The sequence below is a fragment of the Chrysochloris asiatica genome, unplaced genomic scaffold, assembly GCF_000296735.1.
Source record: "Chrysochloris asiatica unplaced genomic scaffold, ChrAsi1.0 scaffold00100, whole genome shotgun sequence".
Taxonomy (NCBI): domain Eukaryota; kingdom Metazoa; phylum Chordata; class Mammalia; order Afrosoricida; family Chrysochloridae; genus Chrysochloris; species Chrysochloris asiatica.
Window position 1 is genome coordinate 986,776 of NW_006408618.1, and position 22,778 is coordinate 1,009,553.

The 22,778-nt window shown below is 39.9% G+C and overlaps 1 protein-coding gene across 4 annotated transcripts in view; it reads left to right on the top strand.

Annotated features, from left to right (window-relative positions):
- Positions 1 to 22,778, top strand: part of DNM3 (dynamin 3) — a 1,007,215-nt gene that overhangs the window by 753,237 nt on the left and 231,200 nt on the right. For all 4 annotated transcript variants that reach the window (XM_006867044.1, XM_006867045.1, XM_006867047.1 and 1 more), the window contains one exon: positions 20,465 to 20,574. In XM_006867044.1, the coding sequence (XP_006867106.1) occupies positions 20,465 to 20,574 (110 nt within the window). The remainder of the gene's footprint in view (positions 1 to 20,464; positions 20,575 to 22,778) is intronic.

The following is a 22,778-nucleotide window of genomic DNA, read 5'->3' on the forward strand; positions in this document are numbered from 1 at the left end:
TCTACTGGGTGTTCTGTTCTCCTCTACTGGATGTTCCGGTCTCCTATACTGGGTGTTCCGGTCTCCTCTACTGGGTGTTCCGTTCTCCTCTACTGGGTGTTCCGTTCTCCTCTACTGGGTGTTCCGTTCTCCTCTACTGGGTGTTCCGTTCTCCTCTACTGGGTGTTCTGTTCTCCTCTACTGGGTGTTCTGTTCTCCTCTACTGGATGTTCCGTTCTCCTCTACTGGGTGTTCTGTTCTGCTATACTGGGCGTTCCGTTCTCCTCTACTGGGCGTTCCGTTCTCCTATACTGGGCGTTCCGTTCTCCTATACTGGGCGTTCTGTTCTCCTATACTGGATGTTCCGTTCTCCTCTACTGGGCGTTCCGTTCTCCTCTACTGGGCGTTCCGTTCTCCTCTACTGGGCGTTCCGTTCTCCTCTACTGGGCGTTCCGTTCTCCTATACTGGGCGTTCCGTTCTCCTATACTGGGCGTTCCGTTCTCCTATACTGGGTGTTCCGTTCTCCTATACTGGGTGTTCCGTTCTCCTATACTGGGTGTTCTGTTCTCCTATGCTGGGTGTTCTGTTCTCCTATGTACTGGGTGTTCTGTTCTCCTATACTGGGTGTTCTGTTCTGCTATATTGGATGTTCTGTTCTGCTACACTGGGTGTTCTGTTCTCCTATACTGGGCATTCTGTTATCCTATACTGGGTGTTCTGTTCTGCTATACTGGGTGTTCTGTTCTCCTATACTGGGTGTTCTGTTCTCCTACACTGGGTGTTCTGGTCTCCTATACTGGGTGTTCTTTTCTGCTATACTGAATGTTCTGTTCTGCTATACTGGGTGTTCTGTTCTCCTATACTGGATGTTCTGTTCTCCTACACTGGGTGTTCTGTTCTCCTATACTGGGTGTTCGGTTCTGCTATACTGGGTGTTCTGTTCTCCTATACTGGATGTTCTGTTCTCCTACACTGGGTGTTCTGTTCTCCTATACTGGACATTCCGTTCTCCTATACTGGCTGGGTGTTCTGTTCTGCTATACTGGGTGTTCTGTTTTGCTACACTGGGTGTTCTGGTCTCCTATACTGGGTGTTCTGTTCTCCTATACTGGGTGTTCTGTTTTGCTATACTGGGTGTTCTGTTCTCCTATACTGGGTGTTCTGTTCTCCTATACTGGGTGTTCTGTTCTCCTATACTGGATGTTCTGTTCTCCTATACTGGGTGTTCCGTTCTCCTCTACTGGGTGTTCTGTTCTCCTCTACTGGGTGTTCTGTTCTCCTCTACTGGGTGTTCTGTTCTCCTCTACTGGGTGTTCTGTTCTCCTCTACTGGATGTTCTGTTCTCCTATACTGGGTGTTCTGTTCTCCTCTACTGGGTGTTCCGTTCTCCTATACTGGATGTTCTGTTCTCCTATACTTTGCTAGGATTTTGTCTTCTTACATATACTCAGTATTTCTGTGTTCAGAAATCTCATCCTTTTCCACTGCACTTGTTCAGAATTCTCTTCCTACTGTTACTGAGGAATTTGTTACTATTTTTTACTCCTTCACTACAAGAGTTAAACTGACTTCGCCCTTAACCTGTAACCCTGGTGGTAACTGCGATGTTGTGGTGGCTCCTGCTTGGCCTTTGTTCTGAGAACTCTGTGGATGCTGTGCTCTATCCCATGCAACAGTTAGTCTGGATTGTTTAATTTTGTGAAAACCAAACTTCTGTTTGGAATACAAGCTAAAAGATGGGTTTTCCTCTTTGGGTTAAGTTATGGATATAACAGTTGTTGTTGTTGTTATGTGCCGTGGAGTTGGTTCTGACTCATAGTGATACTGTACAGGGTTTCCAAGGCTGTAAATCTTTATGATGGCAGAAAGCCTCATCTTTCTCCTGCAGAACACCTGGTAGTTTCAAACTGCTGACCCTGAGGTTCGCAGCCTGATTCGTAACCACTATACTACCAGAGTTCCTTGGATATAACAGTACACCTGTGAAATCCCTTTAAATGATAGCTCTTTGTGCCTCATCACAGTAGATGATGTTGTTGTTAAGTTCCGTCAGGTTGGTTCCGACTCATAGCAACACTGTGTAGGGTTTCTGAGGAACTGCTGGTGGATTTGAACTGCCAACCTTGCAGTTCAAACCAACCTTGTGGTCCAGTGCTTATAATACAGTGATGCACCTTTGTGGTATTACTGTTTAACACAGTTGATTTTTGAGAATTTGACTAAAGCTGTGAACTCCATTCCCCAATACAGATGAATTCACAAAAGTTAGCATGTTGTTTCAGGGAATTGATTGTTTTACACAGAATTCCTATTGCTCTTTGACCCATGGAAAGAAATCTTTGTTTAACCACTTTATTCCTGTTACATGCCCTGGATTGGCACTGTAAGATAAGCACTGGGTCACAACGTTGGTTTGAACAGCAGGGTCGGTGGTTCAAACCCACCAGTCGCTCCTCAGAAAATCCTATACAGGGTTGCTATGAGTTGAAACAACAAACGACATGTCATTTTAAAAATAAATAATCTAACAGTATTTTAACCAAGTCAAAATATTCTATGTTAGTGTTCTCATAAATGCAATTTGGTTTTTTTCCTACAGCTTAAGCATTGGATGTTCTGTTTCTCTACCTTTTTCCCTTTTATTCTCTCTCTGGTGGTGGTGGTGATGTGCCGTGGAGTCCGTTCCTACTTTTAGCGACCCTGTGCAGGGTTTCTGAGGCTACAAATCTTTACAGGAGCAGAAAGCCTCATCTTTCTACTGTGGAACTGCTGGTAGTTTCGAACTGCTGACCTTGAGATTAGCAGCCCGATTCATAACCACTAGCTCCCTCCAAACAGAGTTCTGTCTTCACCATCCCACGAAACAGTGCTTCTTTCGGTTAACAACTTCCTGTCACTTGACAAATGCTTTTCTATCCACATCTATCTGTATGTTTTGGAAAGAGGAGTTATAACTGACTTCTCAAATCTCCATCTTCAAATACGTTCTCTTCTTGGCTTTCAAAGTACTATATTGTCACGGTTTTCCTCACTAGCTCTACTTCCTTAGCCTACTTTGACTTGCTCTTCCTCCTTTCTTCTGCCTCTGGATGTTGCAGTGCTTAAGGCTAGCCTGGTTTTGCTGCTCCTCCCTGTATTCCCACTCACCCTAGCTGACCTACTACTTTGGCTTTAAATATCTATTTGTCTTATTATGTGAGTACCACAATTGTATCTCCAGCTCTCAACTCCAGAGTTGGATTTCCAACTGCCTTCTTGACAAACATGTATACAAGGGAGCTTCAAACAGTTCATGGAAAATTTTAGTTTTTTAACTCCATTTTTTCACCAACTTTCCCCAGCTTCCTCATACATGAATGTCTCTGGTGGTGGTGGTAGTTATGTGCTGTGGAATCAGTTCTGACTCATAGTCACCCTGCATAGGGTTTCCAAGGTTGTAAATCTTTACAGGAGCAGAAAGCTTGTGTTTCTCCTGTCGAACAGCTAGTAGTTTTGAACTGCTGACCAACTCATAACCACTAAGCTACCAAAGAGTCTTAATGAATGTCTATAGGACATCTTAAACTTAACTTTCCAAACGAAGCTCAACCTACTCATTGCTGACCTATGAGCCCCCAGTGGAAGTGACCCTTCTTTCTTTCCCTCTGTCTCCTATAGGTTTCCTGCCCCTATTCTAGGCCCCTTCGAATCCATACTCCACGAAGTAGGCAAAAGGATCTTTTAACTTACCTTTGTCAATTCACACGTCCAGGGAAGACTTAATAGATGAGTCGCAAGAAAAATGATGTATTGTAACATTTTTGTTACTTTCAAAGGTCTGAGATTTATTTGGGGGTGGGGGAGAAGAGAATGGGAAGCAGTTCTAGAAAGGCTGTAGAGTTCTGTTCACTTTAGTTTGTTTCAAATGCGTGCTACTTTTTAATACATGTGGTTTAAAATAAGAAGGGAATCTGAAATGGATCCATTTGTATAATCATTGATGTTCTTATAGTCAAGTGTAGTTATTCTGAGTAGTAAAACAAAGATGAATTAAGTTTAGTTTTAAATGATCCAGTAAACATTCAAGCTTAGAGCAAATGAGGAAAGGCAAAGGAGGAGGAGGAAGGTGAGGAGCGAGAGGGAAAAATGAGGAGTTTGCACACTGTCATGTAAAGTGGGATCAAGCTCAATATTTGTAATTATGGTGTTAATTGGGCTGCTCTGGTGTTCATTGGTCTGCTGCTGCTTGTGCTAAACTTCATTGTGTATCACTTAGAGGTTTCATTGAATCCTTACTGTCACTATTTCCTGGCTCTTAGCAGGAGAAAGACCCTCTCCACCAGCTGCTCGGTGATCTCTGGGTATGATACGTTTTGTCTGCCATTTCCTTCAGAATTCTCCCTTATGTTTACTTTCGTGGCCTGTACTCATTCTCTTTGCTTCTATTGAGGGAAACAACCTAAAACAAAACCCACTGCTGTCAAGTCTCTTCTGACTCATAGCAACCATATAGGAAGAAGTAGTACTGTCCCATAGGCTTTCCAAGGCTGTAAATCTGTATAGGATTGCCACTCCCCTTTCCTGTGGGACTGCTGAGTTTGAACCACCAACCTTTCGTTTAGCAGTCCAATGCTTAATCACTGGGCCACTAGTGCTCCTTTTGTCTTTCCCCAGGTGTGTCTAATTCATTCCCAGCTCTGGATGTTTCAGTCATACTACTCAGCATTTTACCAACCCAGTTTTAAAAGGAAGCAGATCATTTACAGCAAAAATTAAACATAGGTTAAATTACGCATGTCAGTATGAATTATACACATGTTGTTGAGATATTGTCAAGAGCTCCTCTTTTAAATAATACCTTTTTTTTTCAGGGGGGACAAAAATGCTTTTTCATCTATTGCCTCTTTGTTCCCATAAAGCTAGGTTTGTTTGTTTTCATTTTTCAATTTAAAGAATTGAACCTGGGTATTATTATCCTTGCTTTCATATGGTGAAACTGAAACACAAAGCAGGAAAATAATCCCCTCCAAGGACGCCCAGTGCAGCCCCTGCCGTGACTGGGCCTCCCAGGCTCTGCAGGTCAGACCTGAGCCTTATTCCTGGCTTGTTGAGCACAATTAAAGATTGAAACGATTTCAAAGATCTGCTTCAATTCTCTATAAGTCAAGGTCATTTATTTGAACCTAGTTTTGTTCTGTTATGCATGGGGTCACTTGAAATGAGAGCAAACTTAAAGGCATCTAGTAACAACAGGAACAACATTTTGAATATATCAAACTTGTTAAGAGGATTGCAGATAATATTCCCCTTAAACCAATGTTTGCTGCCACTGAAGAGGTACTATGCAAACTCCCTTTAAAGAGAGATGACTCTTGGATTCTGAGTGTAGAAAAAATCATTTTTATTTATAATGTTAGTTAAATATGTACAAACCGACAACTTGTTTACAATCCATAGTTATCTATAAGCATATAAATACCTCCTGGCTTTTGTTCTACATAGAAAATAGCAAACCAAAATCACATGTCAAATACAGGTACAACACTGATGTTCATCGCAGCACCATTCACAATAGCAAATAGATGGAGACAGCCTATGTTTCTATCAATGGAAGAGAAGATAAACAATCTTTGGTACATACATACAATGAAATACTATACAATGATAAAGAATAACTAAAAATCTGTGAAACACCTCTTAACATGGAGGAACCTGAAGTACATTATGCTGAGCGAAGTAAGTCAATCACAAAAGGACAAATATTATATGAGATCACTATTGTAAAAACTTAAGAAAAGTTTTCATGCTGAAAGAAACATTCTTTGATGGTTACCAAGGGTGGAGGGAAGGGTGACTAATTCATTGGCTAGAGGTTACACACACGTTTACTTGATGACAGGGAGGGCAACATACAAGAAGTGGGAAAGCAATACACAAGATGAGGGAGGTTGGCAGAAGAATGATAAAGATAGGTGAAGACACAGGAAGGAATGCAAGTGCTAAAAGAAATAGAGGTAAATAGTGACACACACAGAGCTTTGAAACAGCCGTGTCCTATGCATAGATATGTGGCTGGAGATGTGTGCTAAAAGGGTAAGGGAGGAAGAGTGGGATATATATATAGTTTATATATCCCACAAATATATGAGTTTGAAAGAGATGGGTAACCACAGGGAGGAAGTGGGACAACTGTTTTTGCATTGAAGGTATTTAATCATTCAGATGAAACAGAGTATATGATTTGTTGAATGCAAAACTGATGATCTTGTCTGTAAACCTTCACTCAATTCATAAGAAAAAGTTTTTTTTAAAAAAAACAACCTCACAGAACCATATCACTAAAAAAACTGCTATTGATACTGTTGATCGGTATTATTAATGTGAGAGATGATGTTCTTTTATGATAAACACTAGTCAACACTAATATGTTCAGGCTTCCTCCCAGTCATAGGTTCTTTTGAGAATGGCATGTCTGAGCTTCCCTGTGCTGTATGGCCCATGATTCCCCCATCACATTTATCCTATTGAAATGAAACTGTCATCTACCCAGGTATTAAGTTAGTCTCTCCTCTTTTCTCATTAGTATACTGCAAATAGAGTACTACCACTTGGTGCCAACACAAGCATAGGCACTATAATTGAGTGGCAGTGTTCACTTATACAGTGGTCTCCCAGACAAATCAGATAATTCCTTATATTAATTTTATTAAATACCAGCACTTTTTTTTTTTCCCATGTGAACCCAGACTCTGGGGACATCAGTTATAGAAACACTACCCTAAACTTACTGGTTTAAGACTTGAAGAAGCAGAATATTTGAGGCTTATCATGGAATAGTAAAAGAGCTCTGGTAGCTTAGTGGTTACGAATTGGGCTGCGAACCTTAAGGTCAGCGGTTCGAAACTACCAGCCGCTCCGCGGGAGAAAGATGAGGCTTTCTACTCCCGTAAGGATTTACACCCTCGGAAACCCTGTACAGGGTCGCTATGGGTCGGAACCGACTGGACAGCACTTAACAATTTAACAATCATGGAATAGTAGGTGACTACCTCTTGGGATAATTTAAGGACACTCAGGAGTCCCTGAGTAGCACAAACAGTTCATGTGTTTGACTGCTACCTTAAATGATTGGAGGTTTGAGTTCACCCAAACACACCTTAGAAGAAAGACCTGGTCAGCTATTTCAGAAAGATCACAACCATTGAAAGTCCTGTGGAGCACTGACCTGCTCTGACACACATGCAGTTGCCATGAGTTTAAATTGAATAGATGGCAACCTTTTAAAATTGACTTCTAGTCCTGGTATGGTGCTGCGGGTTAATGCACTAGACTGCAAGATCAGTTTGAACTGGGAGATTGGCAGTTGAAGCTCGCCTGCCCCTCCTTGGAAACCCTTTCAGGGTCACTATGAGTGGAAACTACTCAACGTCACTTAATAACAAAAGTGTTAGAACTACAGAGATGAAGTACACAGCCCCTAATCTTGTTACTTAAAACCCAGCTGAAGTGACAGGAAACTTTGATGTGGTACTGTGAGTTAATGCACTGGACTGCAAAGTCAGTTTGAACCACAAGGTTGGCAGTTCAAGCTCACCAGCTGCTCCTCGGAAACCCTATACAGGGTTGCTATAGGTTGGAACTGACTCGGCAGCACTCAACAGCAACAACAAGCAGAGAACTTAGAAATGAGACAGCAATACCAGCAACAGACCTGAGGCATCATGCTGTGGAGCCAGCAGAGAAAAGAAGCTGATCAAATGAAAGCCACACTTATATCTAGCCAGTCTTGAGACTTTTAGTCATTTGTGCTTTTTTTCTGTTTTTTTTTTTTTTTTTTTAAATACCAGATCTGAAATAAGAGGTCAATAATTCTTTAATTAACAGTACTTTTATATTTATTTCAGAACTTGAATTTCCCCCAAGTATTTTCTTGATCTATTGTTGGCAGTCCACTGTGGGAGGGAGGGGGAAGACTGAACACCACTCTTCAGCCTGTGGCTGTGGGCACAATCCAACAGTCCTGAATTTCTTATAAACCTTCCTGGAATAAGAAAGCATGCTTTACAGTTGCTGGTAACATTTCTGTTTTCACCCTCTTGACTTGCTATTATTTATGTTCACTGTATGTTTATGGGCTGAACATATAATTGGCTTTCTATTTTCCCTTTATTTTTCTTTAAAAGCATAAAAAGCTTATGGTTATAAATCTTTTGAAGAGAAAACATATGGGAAAATGATGGCTGAAAAAGATTTTTCCCATGAAAAAGTAGTCCCTGACTACACAGCCCTCTGCATGATCTCATTGCCTCCTTGTCCCCCCTATGAGATATGAATTATCACCTACATTGAGAGAGAAGAAATCTAGTCACTTGTTGGGGATCACATAGTGTCTGAGCTCATATATGAGCCCCTAGGCCTTACTCTAAACCATATGTCCTTTCCTCATACTGCAGGAAACCTATTGGGATTCTTCTCCAAATAGCCTTTATCTCTGAGGGGCTGGGGTTGGAGCACCTGCGCATTCTGTGAAAGCAGAATTTTGGCTTGGACAACTTGCATTCCTCCCCAGCTGTGACCAGTTCATTTACTTTCTCACTTTAACCCCTCTTCCTTTTTCCCTTCTCTCTTCCACCGCTGCCTTTCTTCTGCCCTGTTGGAACTTTGCTTTTTCTTCCCCCTTCCCGCCAAAAGCAGTGGGCAGTCTAGGAGTTGTGATTAGAATTGATGGAGGAGAACACATCTAGTTATTGTTTTATCTTCCAAAGCCCTTGTGCACAGAGATGTATTTGAGCCAAAAGCTATGCATAGACCACCAGCTGTGTGTATGCAGTGATCCAGCCAAATGTCATCTGAGTCCAGGGCTCAGTCTCAGAAGCCACATGGAAGGGGCTTCCCTTCCCCTGTTGGTCTCAGAGTCTGTTCACAGGAACAGAGGGAGAAGGGCTGTGGCACAAGTTTGGAAAGCGGGGCTCCTCAGTGTGCTTTCCTTAGTAGACTCCCTCTAGGAACCTCATTGCGTTATATCAGTATCAGCAGAAGGAAAATTGAGCTCTGTGCAAAGACTTTTAGAAAAGCTCAATGATTTGGTTAAATACATAGACCCTGTGGTTTTCTTCTTTGTGCTGTCTCCTTTTGAGGCTTCTTTGCTGAAATGATAGGGGAGAAAAGGGCAAACTCCACTTTGATTTTTGTTTGCAACTTGGTGACAAATGATGGGGGAAGTTTTAAACCATTCATCTGCTGACTTCTGGGAATTGTCAGAGAATTTTATTTATGTATGCCTTCCTGACCCCTGTTTCTCAAATACGTAAAAATCATGCTGTATTTTTATTTATTAAGTTGAACTTTTACAAATGCATGGTATATTTAGCCAAAATAACACTTTATTTAATTAAGATGTAGCCAAAGAGCGATACATGTAGAATTTTGTATGTGCTTAAAAGCTATTAAAAAATAAGCATGATTCCGGAGTTTATGGTGTCTCTAAAATTTACTTTGTAATGTTCAGTCTTGAAGAAGCCATACTTGATGGATATTTCTCTGTTTGCATTTTACTAGCAAAAATCCTTATTGTATACTGTTTCAAGTAATCCAGTCACTGTTTCAGACTTGAATATTCCTCTTTGAAAAAAAATAAGTTGTACCCTGTAACACAGAAAGAAATGTGAAACTATTAGCATTAAACCTATGAACTATGTTAATTCAAAATACTTGCAGTGTGCTTTGCCACACTGAATACTTTTTTTCCTTCTTAGTAACTGGAAAAATGTAAAATGCAAACTAGTTGTATTTGCCTAGCTAATGAGTAGAGAAAATTTAATCTGTGAGACGCACTACAATCACAAAGGTAGTTTGTGAGCATTCACACTACAAGCAATTCTTTCTGTTTTAATCACATCTGCTGCTTTATTTCATTTACTCATAAAACTGTTCAGATGTTACCCCTCCCACACATGGTGCAATTTCGATTTAACGTTTCTCAGGTATCTATTTTTTTTTCCTGGTTAAAGACTCTCCTTGAGTGAATTGTCTTGGAAACTGGAAAATTGCATACACATATAACATAAGCACTACATATATATGTTGTTAAATGCCACCGAGTCAGTTCCAATTCGTAATGACCCTGTATAGGATTTCCGAGGAGCAGCTGGTGAGTTTGAACTACTGACCTTGTGGTTCAAACCAACTTGCAGTCCAGTGTTTTTCCTACAGTGCCACTTCAGTATCACTGGCTTCTATTATTCTGCTTGAGTAGCTAATTCGTTTTTTAAATTAATTTTTATTGTGTTTTCAGTGAATCTTTACACACCATTTTAGGCTCCCATTCAACAATTTCTACACAGATTACTCAGTGATATTCGTTGCATTCTTAGCAGTGCATGAACCTTCTCATTATTTTCGTTCCGTTTGTTGGTTAATTCATTTTGCGTAGGCATAAATAATACATGTTAACTGTGTATTGCTACTGGATCTTCAGAGTTCTTAATTGCCAGCAACAAAGTTTAGGTAGTTTAAGTTAGAAAAGACGTTGTTAAGGAGTATAAATTGTAAAAAGAACCAATGGGGGTGTAGAATTATAGAACTAGACTGAGTTTCCAGGAACAGCTCCCAAAACTGAGTTTCAAGCGTAGGCTTGCAAGGGAGCTACGGGTTCCACCAATCTGGAGGCTGCGTGGTCAGGACGTCACCATCAGAGCTGCTGTATCCAGAGCACACGACCTCTGTCACAGTCCGGGCCAACACAACAGGTGCCACGCAGCCTGCCTCTCTCCCACGGGACCCAGTTCTGAATTAAAGTCTAGCATGAATACATATAACTGGCTGGAATGAAATCTCATCTGGAGCCCTAGCTACAAGAGCAACATTGGGAGGGGAAAGAAAGTTTTGAATTGAACTCACACATTTAAAGAAGGATGCTCTGGATGTTGAAATGTCCTATCCTTAGAACATAATCCAGCCATTTAGTCTGGACACATATGCTCTACTGAAATCCTGTGCTGTTCAGCTAATTGGAAACTGTACTTATGTGTGGGTAAAACTTGCCAAATGACACACCTCTCTATGAGGCGCTCAGGCAGCAAGCTGACATTTTCATTGAAATGCTAGTATGTGAGATATTTTCTCTGGAAACGTGGCCACCTACCCTCCCTCAAGAAGGCACTCCAATATACTGCCTGGTTGTTGTTGCTCAGTGCTATCAAGTCGGTTCTCATGATGACCCTGGATAGGGTTTTCAAGGAGCAGCTGGTGAGATTGAACCTCCACCCTTGTGGTTCAAACAACCTTGCGGTCTAGTGCTTTATCCTACAGCACTACACCAGGACAGCCCAGTGGGAACACGGAAATTCATCTGGCTTTGGGCATTCTGAGAACTGGACAGGAAAGGGGGTGGAGGGCCAATATTTTTTCTATTTTCATTAAATTCTCTTGTTTTTATCCCATCTTTGCTAACTGAGTCCCAAACTTCTTTGGTATAGCTTCTCTGGAAAATCTCTTGCTGCGTAGAAGTATTTCTGTCATCAACTGTTCTGAATACAGATTTCAATCTAACCCTGTTCTTTCCAGTCTATACCTGTTTATGTGTGGTACCAGGTGCTTCCAAGCACACATCATATACAAGGTGGATCTTTCTTTATTTCTTCCTTCTGCAGATATTTGAACAACAACGCATTCCTTTCTGCTAAGTTAGTTAATCCTCTTGTTCCTGCTTACTGTGCTCCAAAGCTTTGTGGAAATTTCTTGGCCACTCCTTTCTCCTCTGACATCTTCTTTGTCCTTGTTGATAAATATTTAATGGTTAAGCACTCAACTGCTAACCAAAAGGTTTATGGTTGGAACCTACCAGTAGCTCTGTCGGAGAAAAGACCTAATGATCTGCTCCCATAAAAATTGCAACCCAGGAATCCCAACAAGGCAGTTCTACTCTGTCCTGTGGGGATCGCTATTAGTTGGAATGAACTCAAAGGCATGCAACAAGAGTCACATAAGGCTTGGAGACTAGAGATGTATGCATGTGCTCAATCTTCCACATTTAGCCATCAGTACTTTTAATTTTTTCATAAGTATGCTTACCATTATTGTTCTTAAACAGAAATTCTTTCATATGAATATTCTTTAAATGTAGGGATTTTTGAGATCAATATACTTAATATTCATTCTGACTTTCAAATTATAAAAGTGAATTTGTTTAGTGGGGCAGAGGAATGTTCACCATTTGAGGGTACTAAATGGAATTAAAAATACAGGCAACATATGTTAAGTGCCCCCCCCCCATAAAAAAGAAAAGTTCCTACCCAAGAATGAAGAATGCTATGAGAATGGAGGAGGGAGCCCTCCAGTGGGCTTTCATGGCCAGACTGCTTCCTGGAGGAGGTGGAAATTGAATTGGACTCTAGAAAGAAAGTTGGAGCCAGAGAAAAGAGCGGCGGTACTTCAGCTGGGGTAATGGCATGCATGACGATCCTTTCCTTAACCTAGTTGAAACTTGCCAGGTATATCTCCACTTAAGCATCTGTGTGAGGGCAGATGGGGTAGCCAATGGCATATAAACTGTGGAGGTTTCTTGGACCTACTAGCACAGCCCATCAATGTCAGACAAAGGCAGTTTTCTTCACTGCCCAAGAAAAGCTCTACTGAAACATAGTGACTAGCAGTCTGCTAGTTCACAGATGCTGTTTACTACTAAAAATGTCATTCTGATTAAAGTAGGGAATTAAAATCCAAATAAAAAGATGGGTAGTTGTATGTTTCCATAGCTATAACATCTTACTAGCTGTAAACACCAGTTTTGTAGTTTTCAACAGCATGTGGAACTAGTATTCTCATAGTCTCAATATTTTTATAGTCGCCCTTCTTTTTTGGATACTTCTGCAATTTTATAAATTAGTCATCATCCCTGATTCCTTAATCTAGGCTGAGCATTATGCCTGCACTAGAAAGGACCCAGTCTTATGTGGACTCAGCAAGCGTGTGCTGAATACCTACTGTACAACCAAAACCGGTAAGGAAAGTTCCTACCCTCAGAGTTCATGCTTTGGTAGAAAGCCAGGACACAAAAAGGAGTAGTGGAACCAGATGCTTAGATTAATTAACAGCATTGACTTTGTGACAAAAGGTAATAATAGTGGATTTGCATTTTCTCTTAAAAGTTTGCCTTGTAGCTAAAAAGGCAGAGCATTACATGTACTTATAGAAAACATTTGAGTGATTAGAAAGTAGGACAAAAGTATAAAGTATACAAGTGCTATTAAGGGCTCACATAATGACTAAGGTATGAGCAATTGGTAGAGTGGATCTGGAAGTGGTAAAGGAGGATCTCATAACTCATCTGAGTGTAGTTCCTTGTCGTAGCAGGGGCTTCTGATGACTCCAGAGCTCTAGGGACTAGGATGAGTTTTAGGTGAGTGCATCTAAGTGCCCCATCAGGTAGGTAGTACATGCAGACTTAGTTTGAATTGGATGGATTAGATGAATTGCACCCATAGTTTTGGGGGATATGTTTGTTCAGTTAGAAGTTACAGGGACACAAAGGGAGCTATTTGATGTAGGAGACCTAAAGGAATGAAGCAAAGTGTCAGATTCTAGGCAGACTCAGGATTAGGACACACCTATGGGAACCCTTAGGGAATAAAACCAGCAGTGCACCAGACTACAGAAGGGGATCTGGAAATCCAGACCCATACTAGTAGTCCAGAGATATTCAAACCACATTTCTTGGGGGTGTCTGAGAGACAATAGCAAGGTCAAAAGTTGAGTCTTAGTGGATAGATTTTCTGATAGCCTCAACTCAAGGAGATCTGTGATTCCATCTATTTTATATTTTGGACTTTGATGCCAGAATTTCTTTTTGAAAAAGAATTCCACTGATATAAAAAAAATGCAGGTGGAATGGGGTACAAAAAAAGACAGAAATATAAGACCTATCACATTTGGGGGGTGGGTAGTAAATTAAATCTGAGCTAGATGTAGTAATCCTTGCAAGAATTTTGCAACAGAGAGAAGTAGAGTGGCAGATAGACAAAGGCATTTCTAGTGGAGGAAATAATATAACTAAAGACACGAAGAGGCAATTGCATTTGTTCTGTTTGAAGTGTGAAAAAGCAGAGACTTTTCTGAGAAGCAGGAGCCAAGCCTGAAGAAGTTTGAATTTACTATGACAGACAACAGAAATCCTTGAATGGCACAAATATTTAAGTGCTCAACTACTTGCTGAAAGGTTGGCAGTCAAACTCACCCAAAGGTGCCTCTGAAGATAAGCCTGGCCATCAGCATCTGAAAGGGCACAGTTTGAAAACTCTGTGAAGTAGTTCTACTCTGCACACATGGGGCCTCCATGAGTTGGAGTCTATACAGCGGCAACTAACATGCAGCTCATGATGAATACGTATGACTCTATGTCAATCATGATGTTGTTGTTGTCTTGTTGTGAAGTGCTTTCGAGTTGGTTCTGACCCATAGAGACACTGTATAGGGTTTCTGAGAAGCAGTTGGTGAGCTTGAACCACCGACCTTGCAGTTCAAATGGCTTTGCAGTCTGGTGCGTTAACCTACAGCGCCATGCCAGGACTCGTCAATAATGATAGGTTTAATATTAATATATTGGGCATCGCATTTTTTTTTTTTTCCTTTACCCTCGCCTTCACCCAGAAACGTTGCAAACATCCTGGCTACCCTGAATCAAAGAAAAAATAAAGTTATTGTTAGAAAAAATGTTTTATCAACATTATAATCTCATGAGCCGTGAGCAAATTATACTAGTTGAGTTCTTCGCTAAGATTTACGATTTTTCAGTATTCTTCAAAAACATCCATAGCCCTTAGATAAGGAATCTTTTCAAATAGTTCTAATTTATGAGCTATTGACTTGTCTCAGGACCAGGTTCTTGATGAAGCCATCATTCAGCCATTTCTCCTTTAGCTGGCTCAGTGGTACCACCCATGTGGTCTATGCTTATTGTTGGTGTGGTTGCGTCATAGAAATGTTCCACTCATTGCCAGTAGGGTGTGCAGCAGTTAGAGAGGACAAGTATATGCCAGTTTATGCCAGGAGTAGAAAAGACACTGAAGAAATTCATAGTATACAGTATGGCAACACAGTAAATAGAAACTGTACCCAGGATACTCTGATCTGTTTGTCAGGAGATGGGTGGTCAAAACTTGGGATCTTTGCTCTAGGGAAGCATGATTGCTTTAAAGAGCATGGACAGTCTACATTAGTCTATTGTAGAACATGTTTCCAATCTGATTGTAAGCTTGAGAAATATCAGCACGATGTTTTAAAATATAGAGCAAGCCAGTAAAGACCTTTAACAAATACAACATATTTTAAAATTAAACTTGGTTCTTCTTACATTTTTTCCTTTCATCCTCTTCTAAATTATTCTCTTTTCTGCCTTACCCTTTTCAAAAAAATTAGACAGTTCTTACTTCTTAAGATCAAACTCTCCAGGTTTTTAAAAATTATTATTTGTTATTTTTTTTGGTGTTGTTTTGACGTATATTGAATTTTTATAGTACAAGTTTATTTATGTAGGAGGTTTTTAAAAGCTGATGAAAAAATGGAATTGAAGTGATGAAGGAGATGAAGGTAGGCAGTGTGTCAAAAATGATAGTGAGGTTTTAGACTGCGTGATTGAGATCAACGAAAAGTACGTGTCCAGACAGTAGTAGAAAGAGGAGGTCACACCAAATCAAACCTGATGTCATCCAGGTCCAAGCCGTGTGTTCTCCAGGTGTGTTCAGAAGGGAAATATTATTTGGATAGATGGAAGGGAAGAAAGAGATGACAAGTGCCTAGCAAACAGCATTGTTTAACAGAAATGTAATGTGAACCATATATGTCATAAATGTCACAAAAAATAAAAAGGTAAAATTATGTTTGGTATGGTTTATTTGCCCCAATATTTTAAAATGATCATTTCAATGTGAGAGGGCTTCAAAAAGTGGATGGAAAAAATTCCCTTATCTTTTCATTCCATTTTTCCACGAACTTTTTGAAGCCTCCGCTATAGCCAAAAGGAAAATTACTAATGAGCTTACTGATGTGGCTGTTACGTGCCATCGAGTCAGTGTACTTCACCTATATATGATCCAACCCATAACCATCTTGTATCGGGTTTCCGAGGAGCAGCTGGTGACTCTGAACTGCCGACCTTGCTGTTCAAACCGACTTTGAGCTGGAGTGCTTTTCCTACCATGCCACACTAGCACTCCATTAAGGAGCTATTTAACATTTTTTCATAGTAAATCTTTGAAATCTGGTGTACATTTTGCAGTTATAGTACACATCAGTTTAACTAGCTATATTTCAGGTGCTTAGCCACATAGGTAGTTGGTGTCTGCCATATTAAACATATTACTAGACAGGAGTCCTGGTGTAGCGCTGTGGGTTAATGTGCTGGATGGTAAGCTCGGTTTGAACTGCAAGGTCTGTGTTGCCATGCACTATGAGATGGAACCAACTTAACGGCACTTAACAACAACAACAACAACAAAGAATCTGGAGCCCTGGTGTGGTGGTGTAGGGTAAATACTAGATCCCAAGGTCAGTTTGAACCAACCGCTCCTTGGAAATCCTATACAGGGTCGCTATGAGTCTGAACCAATTTAACAGAATCAACTTGGTGGCACTTAGCAACAGCAAGAACAACAAAGATTATGCAGCACGTTTCTTAATGAAGACAGTGATGTGACTCACCAGTATTTTGGAAATTATAATTCTGTATATCCTTTTCTCTCTTCAGTTCCTTTTGTTTGTTTAGTTATTTCAGTTTCAAGATGTTCTTTAAGCAGAGCATCACTGTTTCCCCAAATCAGCCAGAATTTCAGAAATACCCATGATATCCTGTTTCACTGCTTACAGTTTCTGCTGTCTCCAGTTCTCCTTTTGACTTACTTTAATTAAACAAATCAGTTGGAATCTTCTCTTTCTGCTTCCTTTGTCAGTCTTAAATTCTTGATTATGAAATAATTTAGCAATGTGTCCTTAAAAAAATGTGGATAAATGACATTTAGTACTTTGAAAATGGAAACTACATTCTTTATGTCTCCCTGTCTGCATATGTGTTTATTTCTCCAGTGTTTCATATCTGACGTAAATGTGCTGGATTTTCAGTCTTCACTATATGCTAAAGAATGCAGTACAGAAGGAATCCTACTTCTACAGAAAACAAGCCAAGGACATTGTGTTCCATCTTTACAATGAAATGCAGATTTCCCATTAAAAGGCAAATCCATCATTTCAAAGGTTGAATAGGATAGTGCATAAGAATAAGAATACAGCTGCTTAAATTTAGGGCATTGAAAAAAGGACAATTAGAAAAAAATGTTCCCTGGGACTCTAGCATTTTTATTTGATTATGCATTGGCTTGATTGTCATTCATTCTATGCGCTTGCCTATTAGAATTCTGTGCTAAAATAGTCTGACAATTGCTTTAAGCAAGCTAGGCTCAACTATGATGCTTCATTCACTTAAATTCTAAATTTGGCTATTTGGAAATATCCTTGTATTTGCTTCTTTTATATTGATAATTTTTTTAAAAAGATACATGGTGATGGTGGTTATGTGTGTGGAGTTGGGTCTGAGTATGTATAGAGTTTCTGAGGCTGTAAATCTTCACCAGAGTAGAAAGCTTCATGTTTCTCCTACGGAGCAGCTGGTAGATTCGAACTGCTGACCTTTTGGTTAGCAGCTCAGCTCGTAACCCACTACACTACCATAACTCCTAAAAGATATTCTGCTGTTGTTCTTAGTGCCTTTCAGTTGGTTCAGCCCCGTCCCCATCGTGACCCTGTATAGGGTTTCTAAGGAGCAGTTGGTGAGCTTTAGCTGATGACTTTGCCGTTCAAACCGGCTTTGCATTCCAACGCCTTAACCCACAGCGCCACATCAGGACTAAAAATAGGCATTTTTAATAGTGCTGTGCTTTGTCATGTTTAGTCTTAAGTTTTTCTCATTCCCATTTTGTTTCTATTGTTATTGTTTTCTTTTCTTACAAGACATTACTTGCCAAGATGGCTGTTTGTTTTCCAACCAGCTTTCTTCATTGGTTTCACTCAGCCTCATTTTGTGTGTCAAGTAGAGTGCCACCTTTTAACTCTTCTACTGGACTCTGCCCAACTTTTCCTTTCTTCCTTTTGCAATGAGAAGTGGCAGCACCAGTAGTAATACTCTGCGAAACTTGTCTATGAGGTCTGCAAACAGCATGGCACCCACAACTTGTCTAGGGAGCAGTAGAAAGTCCTGCTCCATACTACTGAGCCCAGTCACAAATTCTCAAGGAAATGCTCTCTATTCCATAGAGCAAAAAGGTTTATGTCAAGCATGTTTGTGCATGCATTTTTGATAGGCATTAGTAGTTGCTTATTAGAAGTATGGCTAATTCTTCATGCTTTCCTTTAGAGTTTAGTCCTGCTCTCTCTCAGAAGTAACAACAGATGGGTAGCCTGAGGTTTTACAGAGGGCTACCAATAAGGCCTGTGTTCATTCTGGTGGTGTAGGTGAGTTAAGCATCGAGCTATTAGCCGGAAGATCAGTGGTTCAAACCACCAGCCAATGTGCAAGAGAATGGTGAGGCAGTCTGCTTCCATAAAGATTTATAGCCTCAGAAACCCTGTGGAGCAGTTCTATGTTGTACAGGGTCCCTATGAGTCAGAACAGACTCATTGGCAGTAGATTTTGGAGTAAGTATTTGAAGGAGCCATGGTGGCACAGTAGTTAAGTACTTGACTGCTTACAGAAAGAACTACTGACTTTTCGAACCTACTCAGTAGCTCCAAAGAGAAAAGATCTAGTGATCTGTCGCAGTACAGAGTGGTGTTAAGTCACATTGGTTCCAACTCAGTGACCCTGTATAGGGTTTCCAAGGAGCAGCTGGTGAGTTTGAACCACTAACCTTGTGATTAGTAGTTCAGTTCCTACAATATATACAATATAAGGACTCCAACCCATAAAGATTACAGCCTGGGAAACCCATGGGGGCAGTTTGGCTCTATCCTCTATGGTCACCATATGTTGGAATTGACTTGATTAAACACAATAACAACAACAATAGCTATTTGAGGTCCTTAGGTGGCAAAAGGTGTCCTGGTGCTATGCTATGGGATAAGCCCTGGACTGCTGACTCCAAGGTCAATGATTCAAACCCACCAGCCACTTCTCAGAAACCCTATACAGGATTACTATGAGTCAGAACTGACTTGACAGTACACAACAACAGTACGTAGCAAAAATGATTTACATTTTACTGATAATCTAAAGGTTGGCAATTCAAACCCAGCAAGTGGAAGAAAAGGCCAGAAGAGCTTCCTCCCTTAAGATTGCAGCTATTATCCTGATTTTTAGTCATGTATACTTATAGTAATAATGTCCCAGAGAATGTGGTGGTTCTGTAGGATAAGCACTTGACTGTGAGCCACAAGATTGATGGTTCAAGTCCAACAGCTGCTTCACAGGAGAAAGATGAGGCTTTCTTTTCCAGCCAAGATTTATGGCCTATGTAGGGTGTTTACGAGTTGGAACCAACTCTACGGCACTTAACAACAATAATAATATTACCCCTGGTCTATCTCCAGAAGTAACTGTTTTTACTAATGCTTTGGCATCCAGTATGTTTTACCAAAATCAGTGTGGTCCCGTTTTCAGACTTTATCTTTCCAGTGTCAGTTTTCTACCTCAAAATATGTTAATTTTAAAAGAGGACTTGTTCTGGTTAGTACAGTGAAACCTGTGACAGTCAGAGCTCAGTGGATTGTCTTGTGTTTTGGGGTCTCCACCTTTGGCATGGTGTAGTCTTGCCATTTTCCTATTGTTCATTTTCGTTGGAAACATTTGAGTTTTCCTTCTCTGACAGACTTCTGCTTGATAAAGGTTCTGGATTGTTCCATGTACTGTTAATGGATTTTACTCTTATCAATCTACTGCTAACAGATTATTTTCTTCCCAAGGAGTTCAACAATTCTATGGAATAATACTTTCTGGATGCATATTTTATTCTAGACCCAAGCTAGCAAAGTCTTCTTTGTGCTGTATCATAGTTTATGGGGGGCATTTCATACTAGGGTCCTTGTGCTTCCATCCCCTGCCAGTACTGGCTATCAAAATTGCTTAGACTGCAAATAAAATATGAATTGAAATCCATCTGGCATTTCTCATTGAATTAGGACCAGAACATTTTCACTAAATATTAACAGATGGCTAAATTCTTAATATCAAACTAACATTTTAGAACATCTGAGGGGACTCACATGAGGGGGAAAGTATAAAGGACTGGGTTTTCTCCATCACAGAGGCCTTCCTGTGCACTTCCCTCCCCCTTTCCTTCTGACCCACATGTTGAGAATCACTGGTGTTTCCTATCTCAGATAATTTTTGCTCTTTGTAGCTGGTATCAGCATATGTGTGAGAGATCACAATTGTGTACTCAAATATTAGCCATCTCAGGTGATATGTTGCTACTGGCATGCCTTAAGATCTTTTATTAAAGCCATTTTTTTTTCTTTTATTAGGAAAAAGAAAAGAAATACATGCTTCCCCTGGATAACCTGAAAGTCCGGGATGTGGAAAAGAGCTTTATGTCTAGCAAGCACATCTTTGCACTGTTTAACACAGAACAAAGGTAAGAAAATGAAGCAGTTTCTGTGCTCAGGTTTTTTTTCCCCATGGGATTTCTACATGATCCAGAGACCATATTTGCAAATAGTTCTTTTGGTCCCACCTCAAAATTTTTTAACACTTCAGTTTCTGCTTATTTTGTATATTTAGCTTCCACCATGAGTTATGACTTAAAACAGAATAATAAGTATCTTCAAGTAGAAATTAGTTTATCCTCTGCTTTCCTTATAGGCACACGAAAAATGCTACTTCTGTTTTTAAGCTGCATTTTATTACCTTAAAATCTTCCTTGTTGTAAATTTATTGTTTACAAAACTACAAATTATTCTATTATAATTTTAATAATGTCTGTTCAGCATAGAGGGAAATCATTGTATACATATATAGATATTGTGTATGTGTGTGTGTGTATGTGTTGGACTCCTGGTGTGATGCTATAAGATAAGCAATGGATTGTGAACCACAGGTTGGAGGTTCAAACCCACCAGCTGCTCCGCAGAAACTCTATACAGGATCACTATGAGTCGGAACCAACTCAACGGCACTTAACAACAGCAATATATATAACTGTGTGTGGGTGTAAGTGCCATCATTTGGTTCCAATTCATATCAACCTTGTGTTGGGTTTCTGAGGAGTGGTTGGTTGGTTTGAACTGCCACCTTGCAATTCAAATCAACCTTGTGGTGTAGTGCTTGTCCTATAGCACCCACCAGGACTGATGGGCATATTATATATGTATGTGTACATATATGTGTGTGTGTGTGGGTGGGCGTGTATGATGACGAAATTCTATTATAAGTTGATATAGTTATTCAGTTAACACAAAAAACAATAATATTCAGCCCCTAAAGTATTTCCAAGCACTATTCACATTCATTGTCTTTGATTCTTTGGTAACAATTGCATGTAATTTTTCCTTTTTTTTTTAAAGTTGATATGGTTGTCATTTTGTAAACACAAAAATTTAGATTCAGAGAACTTAACTGACTTTTTTGAGATCACAGAATTAGTACATGGGGGAGCTGGAGCTTGATTCAGGACTTCTGGGTCTAATTCTACTTTTTTTTTTTCCAACTCTTACTTCTTTTTCTTTTTTTACTGCTTTTTACCATTAACACCAACATTTTATTTTGGACTGATCATTATGGTGTGCCATAGTTGTTCACTGAAAATCAGAAGTAAAGTTAACTAAACACATGAGAACAAGACAAAGAGTTATAAAAGGACCATCACCAGGAAAGGAGATTCTTTTGAAATGGAAATATTGTAGGAGAAAATGAATTTGTTAGTCACTTGTTAAGAGATTGAATCATTAATTAATGGAGTCTAATTTTAACCCATTCCGCCAGGCCTCCTTTTATCTTTATGTACCAGTGAACAAAACTTCCTGATCAGATTCAATGACTGACCCAGGGTCAGTAAAAAAATAAATCAAAATAGCAAGAGAAGATATCTTCCTACATTCCCAGTCAGTTGTTCAGAGTGACTCATTATACAAAAATATGTGGGAAAAACAATGCACTTAAATAGTGAAGGAGAAAGAAAATTAAATACAGAACCCCTACCAAATAAAAACAAATAGGATTTAAAAAAGACTTATCACTGTAGCTTGTGGGAAACACTAAAGATAAAAAGGACAAGAAGGTTTCTGGAGAAAGCAGTAGTGAGTCCTCGGTCCTAGGGCACCCTTAGTGCTGTTGGCATGCCTTCTTCTGGGCAGTGGAGGATTGAGAGGTCCTGAAGGACTCTCCAGAGGTATGCTCAGCCTTACTACCTGAAAGAAGAGTAGGACACCACTGGGGTTATCAGTCCATTACTTATCCTACAGTGCCACCAGGGCTCCTTATCCAATCTCTGTCATTACTTTTTCTTTCCCCATTGAATGAATTCAGACATTCAGGCACTGCTCTATGGGCTTAAAATACGTATGTAAATAAAATAAACAACAACAGAAAAGATCACACATTTTAGATTACATTCTAGGGAGGGGTACCGGAAGGGAGATAGATAAAAGTCATAAACAGTATCACATTATCAGAGGAATGTTAAAGATCTCTTTTTATGATTGTGAGTTACTTTCTGCTGTACATATTTTGATTCCAATCAGTATTATGAGATTCATGCAAGTTTAGAACTGTATTCTCCTACAGTGGTTACGAATCTGGCTGCTAACCTCAAGGTCAGCAGTTCGAAACTACCAGCTGTTC